The sequence below is a fragment of the Pleurodeles waltl genome, chromosome 9, assembly GCF_031143425.1.
Source record: "Pleurodeles waltl isolate 20211129_DDA chromosome 9, aPleWal1.hap1.20221129, whole genome shotgun sequence".
NCBI lineage: Eukaryota > Metazoa > Chordata > Amphibia > Caudata > Salamandridae > Pleurodeles > Pleurodeles waltl.
In genome coordinates this window covers 957,514,467-957,529,387 of record NC_090448.1, presented here as the reverse complement: position 1 = coordinate 957,529,387, position 14,921 = coordinate 957,514,467, and the positions used below count along the sequence as shown (strand labels likewise).

The 14,921-nt window shown below is 45.2% G+C and overlaps 1 protein-coding gene across 3 annotated transcripts in view; it reads right to left on the bottom strand.

Annotated features, from left to right (window-relative positions):
• PPP2R5C (protein phosphatase 2 regulatory subunit B'gamma) overlaps positions 1–14,921 on the bottom strand; it is a 1,141,542-nt gene that overhangs the window by 617,395 nt on the left and 509,226 nt on the right. For all 3 annotated transcript variants that reach the window (XM_069208343.1, XM_069208345.1, XM_069208344.1), the window contains one exon: positions 12,076–12,186. In XM_069208343.1, coding sequence (XP_069064444.1) covers positions 12,076–12,186 — 111 coding nt within the window. The remainder of the gene's footprint in view (positions 1–12,075; positions 12,187–14,921) is intronic.

The following is a 14,921-nucleotide window of genomic DNA, read 5'->3' as shown; positions in this document are numbered from 1 at the left end:
TTCACAGAGGTGTGGAGGGAAGACCAAGTCGCGGCCTTACAGATGTCAGCCACCGGAACACCCCTGGCCAAAGCCGATGAGGTCGACTTGGCCCTGGTGGAATGGGCCCTGATCTCCTCAGGAGGATCCTTCTTCGCCAATGAGTAGCATATTTTTATACAAAGAACGACCCACCTGGAGAGCGTTCTCTTGTGGACAGCCTTCCCCTTCCCCACATATCCGATAAAGAGTTGTTCATCCAACCGGAACGCCCTCGTCCTTTCGATATAAAAGCTGAGCCGTCCTAGGGTCCAGACGATGGAGTCTCTCCTCCTCCTTAGATGGGTGCAGAGGAGGGTAGAACGACGAGAGAGTTATGGACTGTCCCAAGTCAACAGAGACACCACTTTGGGAAGGAAAGCCGCCTTGGTCCTCAAAACTACCTTGTCCTTATGAAAAGTCGTGAAAGGCGGGTGAACAGAAAGGGCCTGTAGTTCACTAACACGTCTAGCCGACGTAATGGCTGTCAAAAACACTGTTTTGAAAGACAAATACCTCAAGGGGCAAGAATGAAGTGGCTCAAAGGGAGGGCCCATCAAAAAAGTCAACACTAATTTCAGTTCCCACTGCGGCATAATAAAAGGCGTGGGAGGAAATCTATTAGTAAGCCCCTTCAAAAATGGTAAAACCAAAGGAGATTTGAATAAAGAGGGTTGATCTGTAAGACATAAAAAGGCCGAAAGATAGCCTTTAACAGTGGCCAAAGCACAACCGCGCTGAGAAACGACAATGCAAATAACAAAATATCAGAAAGATGGGCACTTAAGGGATACATTTTCTGCTCTCCACACCAACGAACGAATTTAGCCCACCTACTCGCATAGACCGATTTGGTGGAGTGTCGCCTGGCCGATAAAAGAACGTCCACCACCTCTGGTGGGAGAGAAAAGTAACTCAGGTTGGCCCGCTCAATCTCCAGACATGAAGGTGCAGGCTCTGGAGGTGGGGGTGTAGAACCTGCCCCTGCGACTGCTAGAGGAGGTCTTCCCTGAGAGGGAGACGGAACGGGGGGCACAGCAAGAGTTGAAGGAGGTCTGCATACCATACCCATTGTGGCCAATACGGAGCTATCAGAATAACTTTGGCCCGTTCTTGGCGAATCTTCCTCAAAACCCGAGGAATCAAAGGTATGGGGGGAAACGCGTAAAGCAGCTGGTCGCACCAGGACATCTGAAACGCGTTCCCTAACACTCCTTGCATCGGATACTGAAGGCTGCAGAACGACGGACAGTGTGCGTTCTCCCGAGTGGCAAACAGGTCTATCTGGGGAAAACCCCACATCTGAAAGATGCGAAGAGCGAGATCCGGATGCAGACGCCACTCGTGGTCGTCCGAGAAGAAGCGACTGAGTCTGTCCACTCGTACGTTTTGGACCCCGGCCAAATGGTTTGCTACTACACAAAGCCGATGGTCCCGAGCCCAGGACCAGAGTCGCAGAGCCTCTCTGCAAAGAAGGTACGACCCTACACCCCCCTGTTTGTTGCTATACCACATTGCGGTCGTATTGTCTGTCAGAATCTGAACTGACTGACCGCGAAGGGACGGGAGGAAGGCCTTGAGGGCCAAACAAATCGCCCGCAGTTCCAGCAGATTGATATGAAACCTCTGCTCCACAGGAGATCAATGACCCTTGATCTCCAGATCCTCCAGATGAGCTCCCCACCCTAAGGTGGAGGCATCCGTTATCACCGTGGTCACCGGAGTTGGCAGCGAAAACGTCTTTCCTTGAGAAAGGTTGCCTTCCGCAGCCCACCATCGGAGATCCGCTGCAGTGTCTCTGGAGACCTTTATCGACTCCCCGAGATCTCCTTGTGTTAAAACCACGGTCTGCGGAGGCACCACTGAAGAGCCCTCATATGCCAGCGCGCATGAGTGACCAACAGAATGCAAAAAGCTAACAGACCGAGCAGAAGAAGGACATTGAGGACTGGAATTACCGCTCCTTCTTGAAACATCAGTATCCGCTGTGGCGGAGGAAAGGCCGGATTCAATGTCGTATCCAGTACTGCCCCTCTGAACAGGAGGCGCTGAGAGGGCTCTAGGTGAGACTTTATTGAAAAACCCAGACTGAACAACAACTGAGCTGTCATCTGCAGATGATGCAACACAAGCCCCGGAGACTCGGCTTTGATCAACCAATTGGCCAGGTAAGGGAATACTGCTACTCCCTTCCTCCGGAGGTGTGCTGCAACAGCCGCCATCACCTCTGTGAAGACCCGTGGTGCGGAAGTAAGATCAAAAGGAAGGACCGCAAACTGATAGTGCTGCGACCCTACCACAAACCGGAGATACTTCCTGTGGGACTTGAGAATGGGAATGGGAAAATAAGCATCCTGCAAGTCGACCAACACCATCCAATCCTCCTTGTTCAGCACCAAAAGCACCTGTCCCAGAGTCAGCACTTTGAATTTCTCCTGCTTGAGGAACCAATTCAAAATCCTCAGGTTCAAAATAGGTCTCAGACGACCATCCTTTTTGGGGATCAGGAAGTACCTGGAGTAACACCCCTGACCCCTCTCCTGGTCCGGAACCAACTCCACTGCGCCCTTCAACAATAGGGAGAGAACCTCCTGTTGTAGCAACAGGAGATGATCTTCTGAACAAAAGGAAGGACGGGGAGGGAAGGGAGGAGGAATCTCCCAAAAGGGAAGAGAGTAACCTTTTCCTACCACAATGACGACCCAGGAATCTGATGTTATGGACTCCCATACAGGAAGAAAAAGAGAAAGCCTCCCCCCTACCGGAGAGACAATGGCGAGAGGACTAGGGCTGCTTTCCTTGAGGTAACTCTCCAGAGGAAGAGGAAGAGGAAGGGTGCTGCTGCTGGGTGGCCCCTCTTGTGCGGACTATACCCCGCCCTCTAAACGATCGATAAGGGAGGCTGGAAGACTGCTCCCCGGCTGCTGTGACCTCCCACGATAGGAAGCCCCTCTACCAAAAACTCGCAGCTGTCTTAATGACCGAAATGGGGTGGAAGCAGCCTGCAGACCCAAAGACCTAGCAGTGGCCCTGCATTCTTTAAAGCGCTCTAGCGCAGAGTCCGCTTTTGATCCGAATAGTTTTGCCCCATCAAAAGGCAAATCCAATAGCGTGGTCTGGACGTCAGATGAAAAACCAGAAGTGCGTAACCATGCATGACGGCAACAGAAGTCCCCATGGCTCTTGCAACAGAGTCCGTGGTATCCAGCCCCGACTGAATAACTCGCGTAGCCGCCGCCCGAGCGTCCAAAAGAATGCTGCGCAAGTCCTGGGGCACGTCCGGAAGAACAGTCTTTGCCACATCCATTATGGCATGGATATACCTGCCAAGAATACAAGTAGCATTGGCAGACTTTAGAGCCATGCTGCACGACGAAAACACTTTCTTGGCCGATTTGTCCATTCGCTTGGAGATCCAGTCCGATGGGACTCCCAGAAACGAACCAGGGGCCGACCTCGAAGAGCAGGATGCCTGCACAACCAGACTCTCTGGTGAAGGGTGTTTGGACAAAAACTTCGGGTCCCCATGCACAGACCTATAACACCTGGCCACTGACCTACTAACAGCAGAAGAGGTGACCGGTTTCTTCCAAACCTCTTCGATTGGTTCCATCAGAACCTCATTGAATGGCAAAAGAGGATCCGCCATGGCTGTAGCAGGGTGCAGAACCTCCGTCAACAGGTTGGTCTTAACCTCTGCCGTTGGTAAAGGAAGTTCCAGAAATGATGCGGCTTTCCTAACCACTGAATGGAAAGTGGCTGCCTCCTCCGTATATTCTCCTGGGGAGGCCAGATCGTATTCTGGAGAAGTGTCAAGCCCACTTGCAGTATCCAGTCCTGGGAAGTCACCTTGGGGATCAGTGATCTCCCCTTCTTCAAGGAATTGCTGTTGATATTCTCTTTCTTCCAGCAACCTAAGGGCCTTTCGCCAAGACCTCAACTTAGCCTCGAGCCCCGGCATTGACACGGAGTGCAACGTCGTCAGTGAATGGCGCCGGGAAGACGTCATGATAGGATCTCCGGATCCACCCGACACCGCAGATGGATCCATCGGCGCCATGGACAAGGCCCCTTCACCCGACGCCGCCATCGGACCTCTAAGCTCCATCCCCTCCGACACCAGCGTCGAAGGTCCCTCCCTCGACGTCGAGGGCTGCGCCGCCGGCAGACGTGCTTGACCTGAGTCTCCAGCCGAACAAAATGGCATAAACGGCGTCTGCTAGTACGGAGCCGGAACACCGAGTTGAATGCCAGGGGACCAGTGGGGCAAGCCGGTGGACCACCTCCCGGAGCCATATTTTGAAATATGACAAACATGGCATTAAGAAATGCTGCTGGATCCGTTCCCAGAGCCGGGAATGAGGGATAACCTTGCGGAGCCGGGCTGGACTCTTCAGCGCCTGGGTGCACTGGCAAAGCCAGATGACTCTGAGGCTCCACGACCTCGAAGACTGACGACGCCGGGGACGTTTGTGGTGTCACAGGTTGTGGGGACACCGTCGGACTCACTTTCCAAGACTTGCGGTGCCGAGTCGATGGAGACCTCGACTCCGACCGACTTCTGGACCGACGCCGGGAGTCACGATGGCGCCGCTTCTTGTGAGACGACTTTCCTGAAGAGGACCCATGGTGCCGCTTCCTCTCCTTTTTGGACTTAGCTAAAAATAGCTTCGCTTCAAGCTCCTTCAACGACTTTCGGATTAATCTTCTGACAGGAGCCACATCGTCGTGATCCGAACTGAGGCACCAAAGGCAATCGTTTTGTGGGTCAGTCACCTACATCGACCTCCACACTCCCTGCAGGGCTCCAAACCAGATTTCTTTGGAGCCAACATTGAGAAAAAAAATCAAAGTATCCCTTCCGAAGAGCGAACGATACAGGTAGCCATAAAAGTAACTGTTATCGAAGGCATGGAAAAAGGGAACTGACGTCAGCACGCCGGTGAGGGCCTCTTATTGCCACAGTGACGTCACACGGAGCCGGGCAATTGTGACGTCCTCGCGGACGTGCAGAGCTAGAGAGAAGTTTCCACCGAATGCTACACATGGGGAGAATTCATTAGGTGAGGAATCCACAGGTAGATGTATCCATCAGAAAGTACCATCATTAAAGGATATATTAGTGAGAAGTCATTTTGAGACCCCAATGATCCCCAATTGGCTAGTAGATGAAAATAAGGGTTTCTTTTGTTGCAATAAGTGTAAAACATGCAAAATTGGCTGCAACAAAAAGGGAGTAACAGATTTCCTGGGTAAGGAGATTCCGATCAGAGACAATTACATGTGAAATAGCCTTTGTGGTATACGTCATAGAATGCCGGTGTGGTCTAAGATATGTTGGCAGTACTATCTGCCCTTTAAAAAAGCGTATTCTGGAACACTTTAGAGCAGTACAGAATGATGACAATACCTATGCTATGACTAAACATCTGAAAATCCATCCAGAATCAGATTGGCTTCATATGAAATATTATGGCATTGCTACAATAAAAAAACATGAACGGGGAGGTGATAGAGTTCAGAAACGGAGACGTTAGGAATCTGGTTATATCATCAGACTAATAACTAAGATTCCATTTGGGATAAACGGTGATGAGGAATTATACCGTCATTTATAACTATGAATCAGTAATATAAATTGAGTTGAAGTATCTATGTGAAATGGAGTATTACATGAAGAAATATTATAGCGAGAAGTTTAAAAGATGGGGCACTAGACCCACAGCTCAGGACAACAGGTACAATATAACAGTATGTATAAACAATTATACATTAAAAAAAAAAGATAAGAAATTGATGTGATGAAATATAACTTTGTATATGTGATCATAGGATACAGTGATAGATGATATTGAAAATTGTGGTTAGTATGAGTAGAGTTCTTTTTGTTTATCTCAGCACATAATTTTTAGATTTTTTTATGTAAATGTTTTAGAAGTAGAATGTAGTCGCACTTGTTTGTTTTATATATTTTTGTATTTTTCTTTTTGGTTTGATATAACACGCACATTGCTGTAAACTACATATCCCAGAATGCCACATAAAGGCATGTTGAGATGAAGAGTATAAATAGGGCATTTAATGGACTGAATAATTACAGTGAAGGTTGAAACGCGTTGGTGTTTGTTCGGTATCATTTTACACATTAAATGAAGATTTGAGAATCCTGTGAGTGCTGCATCGTTGACAGAAGTGTCAAGCTGGTGTGAAGATATATGGAAAATGTCACTTACTCAGTGTACATCTGTTAGTTTCATGTCCTGCTGCAGATTCACATGCTATGCACAGGTCCTGCCATCTAGTGTTGGGCTCGGAGTGTTACAAGTTGTTTTTCTTCGAAGAAGTCTTTTCGAGTCACAGGACCGAGTGACTCCTCCTTTTCGGCTCCACTGCGCATGGGCATCGGCTCCATCTTAGATTTTTTCCCCGCAGAGGGTAAGGTAGGAGTGATAGAGTGTAAATAGAGAGATGTCCAGGCAATGGAATAGAGATGTATCTACAAAGTTTAATTAAAGGAATGTTTATATACATATGTACAATTTAAAATATAACTTTAAATGGCTACAGGCTCCCGGGGAGGAGGGAGGGTGCATGTGAATCTGCAGCGGAACATGCCACGAACAGATGTACACTGGGTAAGTGACATTTTCCGTTCGGTGGCATGTGTAGCTGCAGGTACACAAGCTATGCATAGACTACAAAGCAGTAATCCTCCCCAATGCGGTGGTCAGCCTGTAAGAGTTGAAGGTGTCTGAAATAATGTTCCTAGTACAGCCTGTCCTACTGTGGCTTGTTGTGTTGCCACACATCTACACAGTAATGCTTGGTAAAAGTATGAGGTGTGGACCAAGTGGCTGCCTTACAAATCTCTGTCATTGGTATGTGTCCCAGAAAGGCCATTGGTGGTCCTTTCTTTCTAGGGGAGTGTGCCTTTGGTGTAATAAGTAGTTGTCTTTTAGCTTTCAGGTAACATGTTTGTATACATTCCACTATCCATCTGGTTATGCCTTGTTTGGATATAGGGTTACCTGTATGGGGTTTTTGAAATGCGACGAACAACTGTTTAGTTTTACGAAATGCTTTCGTTCTGTCAATGTAATACATTAGAGCTCTTTTTATATCTAATGTATGCAGTGCTCTTTCGGTCACTGAGTCTGGCTGTGGGAAGAAAACTGGAAGTTCCACTGTTTGGTTTAAATGAAACAGTGAGATGACTTTTGGTAGAAATTTTGGGTTTGTGCAGAGCACAACTTTATGTTTGTGCACTTGTATAAAGGGTTCTTCAATAGTGAAAGCCTGAATTTCACTAACTCTTCTTAATGAAGTGATTGCCACCAGAAATGCTACCTTCCAAGTTAGGAATTGGATCTGACAAGAATGCATGGGTTCAAATGGTGGGCCCATGAGTCGTGTAAGTACAATATTAAGATTCCACGAGGGAACTGGTGGAGTACTTGGAGGTATGATTCGTTTTAGGCCTTCCATGAAGGCTTTAATGACTGGTATCCTAAATAGGGATTTTGTGTGTTTATTTTGCAAATAAGCAGAAATTGCAGTGAAATGTATTTTGATGGATGAAAAAGCTTGATTTGCTTTTTGTAGGTGGAGTAAATAACCTACGATGTCTTGTATGGACACCTCTAAAGGTGTTATGTGTTTTGTTTGGCAATAGAAAACACATCTTTTCCATTTCTTAGCAGAACACTGCCTGGTGGTCTGTTTTCTTGCCTGTTTAATGACTTCCATACACTCTGTTGGAAGATTGAGATAGCCAAATTCTAAGATTTCAGGAGTCAGATTGCTAGATTGAGCATCGCTGGATTGGGGTGTCTGATCTGCTGTTTGTCGCATCAACAGATCCTGCCTGCTTGGGAGCTTGACATGTGGTGCTATTGAGAGGTCCAACAGTGTGGGGCACCATGGTTGGCGTGCCCACGTTGGTGCTGTAAGTATTAGTTTGAGTTTGTTTTGACGCAGTTTGTTGACTAAAAATGGAATGAGTGGGAGAGGGGGGAAAAGCATAAGCAACTATCCCTGACCAGTTGATCCATACAGCATTGCCCTTGGATTGAAGGTGTGGGTACCTGGACGCGAAGTTTTGGAATTTTGCGTTTTGGTTTGTGGCGAACAGATCTATGCACCGAACACACATATATATACGACTAAACTAGCAGAAGAAAACATTTGATTCTGAAGGTATGGATTATATTGAGTTTCTATCTGCCGCAATCGTCAGAACGAAATTCGGATTAAATATACTTTTCATTGCCTGAACAATCGGGCTTTACAGTGCAGGATTTCTGATTACAAAGTTCAGGTCACTTAGTGCCAGTTAATGCTGCCTGCACCACAGACTGGCTGGCTGGAGGGTATAAGCATGACATGGACAAAGCTGCCATAAAGGGATCATTAAAGGATTCATGGAAAGGTAGCATGATTCAGAAATATTGTCCCTGGGTGAATAATTTCAGTCAACAAGCGTGTCTTTGTCCCAACAGCAAGCACTTACAAGTCCAGAGCTTGAGCTGCCCTTCAAACCACCACTGCTAACAAGGAACTTTCTTCTGCTCTGGTCAAGGTGGCAAGACTAGCTCTGTTTCAGGAGAAATGCCTAGCACACTAGCATTATGGAGTTCTAAATAGAAGGCATCATTGGAATAGTGAGGAGGACGGAAGGTGGAAAAAGCAAGTTTTCCCTTTACCCGTCATTATCAACTTCCTCAGGGACATTAGGTGCATACTTCACTGGGTCACAATCGGAACCAAAGAGAGCCTTATGCCTCTGGTGTGGCAGCAGAGGTCTCAGATTAGAGCCAGGATGCATAACAGCTGGCTGTGACTTTGCAATCTCATAGCATACCCAGGGCCTGGAGCAGCTGAACATCTGGATATGATTATAAGCTGGCAGCAGCTGAGTCAGTGTCAGCACCAGTACAGGAGGAACCAGCATGGATCTTGGTACCAGAGAAAAGGAGCGGGCCAGAGGAGGCAGAAGGCATCAGGTGTAGAAATTACAAAGGAAGTCCAACTGTAGACCACTGAAGGTCAGGGGGGCCTGGAGACACACCAAGGGGAAGCAGAGAAAACATGTGTGCTTTTCCATTTTGACCCCAAAGGGAATTTTTGATCATGCCTGCAGCAAGAACTGAACATATTTACACCACTTTTCACATAGTAGTAGACTCTGGTCACAAAACATGCCTTTGTTGACTTGGTTAAAATCCACTAAATAGCTTTTGAGAAATATACATATGAAAACTGTGCCAGGTGGGTTTGAATTTAAAATTGTGATTTAGTGATTTGAAACGTGTCAATCACACTGGAAATCTTTGATAAATGTGATTGGCTGGTGATTTTCTCGGGAAAATGTTTTTTACCATCTTGAAAATCAAAACAATTTTGGGTTGAGATGTGGAAAGATTTCCACTGGAAAAGGATGGCTCTATATCAAATGTCTGACCACAGAGAAGTGGTAGAAGGGAACCAACCAAAGGCGTGGAAAGCTTGAGTATCAGACCATGAAAAAAAAACCTCTCAAGTTTGTGCATTGTTTATAATGCAAAGCCTGATTGCAAAAATCGCCATTTTAAGTAATTAACTTGTCCGCCACTGTTTAAAAATTTTTTTTAAAAAAAATAAAAAAATGAAAATCTGATTCAATTTGGGACTTACACAAACTGAAAAAAATGAAGGATGAAGAGCTATGAAGCAGAGAAACAGACGTAAAGAGAGAGAAGACGTTTCACCAGAGGAGTGTCAAAAGCCGTGCATAGTAGGGACTATGCACAACAGGGGGTTGAATGACAACGGTGTGTTAGGTGCAGGGCCCAGTGTCCAAACTTGCAACACACCTTTCAATAAAAGAACATCAGTCATAAACTGAGTTATGGTTCTGGCTCAAATACACAAACCATTATACTTTGCGAGTTACATATGTAACGCATGCCAGAGCTCACACTGCCCGCCATACTCAAAGTATCTATTTGCTGATGGCATTCGAAAAAAAAGGTAGTTGAGCATTAGTTTAACATTGCAGCGACATGAGCATATCATAACTGGCAAGATTCCATGGTTTCGCCCACTTTTGTCAAACCCATTAATCAGCATTTAACTAGGTTTTCTCGCTGAAAAGCTAGCTAGCTAGCCATACAGAAAGACAGAGAAAGGTAGTCAACATTAAACATGTGAAGGACTGTCCTGCCACTATCTATGACTTGATGGTGGAAGCCTTGAAGCTTAACTCCTTAAAAGCATAGTTTGCTCAGATGGCAAATGACAGCAGACAAGCTACAGAACAAGTTTGTCTCATACAATGAATTATGACAAATTCTCCCAACTGAAAGTCTGCAGCCAGTTTCTCTGATACCACCTATAAATCACCCTCATGTTTACTTGGGACATCACAAAGTAACTTCAGACAGCATGGTACCAACTGTCCATTCTTTGAAATATCAATTACGCTACACAAATGGATATGAGAACCGCTGGTCAATCACTTGTCCTAAGCCAGCTGGTTAACAGTGACTCTCACATACCACCCTTTGCTTTTTACAACTCTTCATTGGTTTTGAACAGACAGACAAAATGCACGATCGCACACTACAAGTACATCATTATTATAAAGGAGTCCACAGCACTGATTCCCCTACTATACCCATGTAACTGTGTTGTCTAGAAGTAATCTGGATCCACATGGACCAAAGACTTGAGGAAATTGTGCTGTCCATTGGCTCCATATCTTAACTGACTTTTCCAGACATCCTTGCCTCAGATTCATTTTTTCAAGCAGTAGTTCATCCCACTGGTTCACTCGGTCAGTTGGGGTGCCTCAACAGCCCTCCAACACTTTGCAATGTCCATTTTGGCTATATACAGCCTGATTTCCATCAACATGCAGGTCCCCCATGGGCCACCACAGTCATCCTTCAGTCCCACTAGTGCCAATTTAGGGTCAGGCTCATTGATATACCAGTGCTAATATTTTGTGTCCCTCATACCAGCATGGCTCAATCTTGGGACATAGCCAAAATGTGTGAAAGGAAGTGAATATTTCCGACCTTGAGCCAAGGCAATTAGGGAGTGGCTTCTTTTGATTTCCCAAAGCTATTGGGGTCTCCATCGCTACCTCCCAGCCCTGTTGAGATTCAGGGGGTGCTTCTTCGTTTCTTTTGCACTCTTCACTGTGGGTAGAGGATGAGCCACCCCAGACATGGCAGCTCCCATGTTGGGCATTCATTTTCCACCAGGACACCCCATGTCCAGGAGGCTGACCCTCCCTGAATCAAGCAGACGGGATGGGGGGGATCAGACATCCCCATTACCCTCTGAACACTATGAAGATCCTCTCTTCTACCCAGTCCCTGGATACTTAGGGAGGTCAAGAGAAATTGCATCCTAGCCACCATGACGTTTCAGGAATCTCACTGGCTCACACTGCCCAGCCACAGCAAAATGGAGATCTGTGTCCTCACCAATACAGTGAACTCCTACATGCCGCTTTTCCTGACAGACACCCTCTGAAGACCGCATATGCAGCAAAAACATTGATCGATCACAAAGTGCAAGAAAAAGTAGTACAAATGGGAAGACTTCTTCTAAATCCCGAGGATCTGGAACCCATCCAGCAACAGATACTTAAAGTTTCATCTCTCCTCTATCTCCACGTTTTCCAGGACAGCTGGTCAGCAAGTAACTATAGCTAATTCCTCCAATGGATGGTATGTGAAGGCCACTACCCTCCTGTAAGCTGTTCTCTCATCCACTCCCCATATCCCACCTCCATCTTTTAAAGCACTATTTTGCATTACAGTTGTGTGCCCTTATAAGCAAATATACATACAAGTGGACTGCTTTGCCTAGATACCAAACTAATGTCATAACAGTGTTTTAAGACTTGAGGTGGAAAATGTGTACAATTATTTTTGCAGGAATTACACAATAAGGGATAGTCTTTTTTTTTTAATAAGAATTGCAAACAGCGATAAGGAGTTTTAAAAGTGAAGCAATTAAAACAAATCAGTACACATTTCGCAAAGTAGTCATGACTTGTACAATCACCTGAAGATGAGGCCATGCGGCTTCTAGTGTTGGTTCATCTTCCTCTGGATCAAATTCTGCTCCTGTTGGATTTGAAGAAGGAGGTAACGTCCGAAACATGTTCACCGCAAACTACATTGGAGAAAAAAAAAAAAGTTTACAATGAATGTTCATGGACACGTTTACACACCAGTTCAACTAAGTCAACATAGGTGAATGAAAGAAGTACTACTTCCTTTTGACACTGATATGAACGAGCATGGATTACACCAACAAAAACCGACCGCAGTCCGTCTCGGTAAGCCTTTTAGGATGTTTGGCGGAAAGCTGTAGCCATCCCGTGATGAGGGAGCAAGTTTAACTCCCTGCTGTTAAAATCCTCTCTCTATATTGAACAAAAACAGGTCATATCATCACAGATACAAAGCAGGAATGCTATACTAATAAAGGGCAACATGGATAGCGTGACTCTGTGGTTGACCCATCATTACACTATCAAAGTAATTCATACATCAGACAGAATTATCCCTGTTCAATCCAATACCCAAAGCAATCACCATTTACGAGTAGCGGGGCTTCAAACGGTTGTTTAACTCCGACAAGTTAAATGATTAATTTTCTAAAAGATTATCAGGCTGGCGTGGCAATGTTGTTAATGTTAGCCTAGCGAAGAATTTAGGGAAAAAGGGATACTCAATTCGATACAATCTTACACAGGATTCTGCAAATGGTATGTTTTTCAAACACAGAGTTCCTGTTTCGTTTTACAAAAGAGCATGAAGAATACAAAGCTCAAGCTCATACTTCCCTTCACTGTAATACATGCTTAAAATGGATAAAACATGTTCCGTTGACTTGTACTCCAAGGCATACATCGCGTTGCATTTGCATAAGTGAAAAGTGTATTCACAGAGGAAGTTTCAATTTTCCTCCAGTCTCAAGCTTTCCGCTCTGCAGCTTCAGTTCAGTTAAAGGAAAAATCGGATAAATTTGGGAATTAAAAAGACAACTGTTTAAAGAAAAAAAAAAAAAATGAAAATGTTGCCTAAGATCATTAAGCCACAATGGAACGTTTTACAAAACCTGGAAAAAAGGGCACTATTCATAAACGTTTCTTTATCTGCTACTTAAAAAGGCGCCTTTTGAGACAAAGTATGTGCGTTTCAATAATCAATAGATCGACCAGATAAACTTGTCCGGCCCACTGAATCAAACATTAAATAGGTCATGTTATGCAGATTTATAGAGCGCACCATCACCCGGTAGGGTATCGTGGCGATGTGTAGTTTAGAGTTTAGGCACACCCAGGGCCTAGTGGGTCTACTCTAAACTCAGGTTTTCAACTTCTTGTGGAATTCAAGAAGTGAGGAAAAAGCTCTGTGTAGCAGCAGGCTTTTTATCTGGATGCGTGGGCTTTGTGCACATAGCTCATAACAGCGGAGGCGTCTGGAAGATTTGTGAAAGCAGAGATTGTTGAGGTTTGCTGGGCCAGTACTATGTTGTGCCTTGAAAGGGTAGGTGAGGAGCGGTGAATAAGGAGTAGGTGGAGCGCCGTCAGGTTTGGTGTGATGCGAGTGCAGCGTGGAAGGTTGGCCGTCAAGTACCGAATGGTAGAGGATAAAGACTAATCCACCAGAATATTTGGTGTAACAAAACGATTTTTTGAACATCAATATAAAAATAGCATTTCCTTTGCAGCTCTTTTATACTACAGAGACAATAATTCTTTTTACCAAAGCTATCACACGGACTGCTAAGGAGAATACTAATACTGAAGAATGCAGCTGCTTAACTGGAGAGAACTGTTTCACATTAAAGGGAATCTTACTTCCACAAGCACTGATGTGGTGTATGCACTAGTATCAGAGTATTTTATACGACATTCAATGTTTCACAGTATATCCTTCTAATTGTGAACGGCAGTGCTTGAAATGGAAAAACAGAAGTGCAGGTACTCTGTACCAGAGTGCCTGCTTGTTTCTGAGAAGTACTGCTACTCTCTAATTATAAGTATTATGTTTTTTCCTGAGAAGTGCAGGTACTCTCCCTCCCAAAATAAAGTGCTGGTACTCAGTAGCGGCCCATTTAAAGCACTGGTGAACGGGTATGTGCCAGGGTATATGGGGGTCTCACTGATGAGCTGGCTCAACTTGAAACCCAATGCAATGTAGAGCTAACTTGAGATATGACAACTGCAATATCATTTACAGTGAATTTGCCTAGAAATTCACAGTGATTGCAGATCACAGGTTCAGGGTACAAGACCTCGCAATCTCAGGAAACAAGACCCTGAGAAATGCGCACTGAAATCATTCCACTTGCCGTAATGCACCACAAAATAAGTTCAAATCTTACGCAGCACTACAAAATACTTTCAAATCCTATGCACTATTCCCAAGGTGACCAGGATAGAGGCCTCAAACAATTACAAAACAAGCATTTGCACTGCAATGGGTCTCGCATATGCTCGAGTTAGAGATATTGGCGTTGTAAACTACTAACCAGATTTTTCTTGCCACAAACTGAAAATGAAAAGTAATACAGTTTCACATAAGCGAGCCACTTCAAAATGCCACGCAATCAGCGTAAAGAAGACACACATAAGGAAAAAGAAGTTTGCTTGCAGTCAAAGGTATCAGCAAAAGTGCAATTATCCATGTGACAGGGTTGGTGTTCAAGGCGGTAACCAAACCGCCCCAAGGAGAGACAAACGTAAAGCCTTTACCAACGTAAACAAAGGATTTTTGAAAGGCAAGCCCATAAACAAGTAATAAGGATGGGAGTGAGGTGAGCGTGGCTAAAAGCCCAAATAGATAACAACACGCAGCACTTGCGCGTTCCTATGCTCGACCTAAAAACTAGTTTTG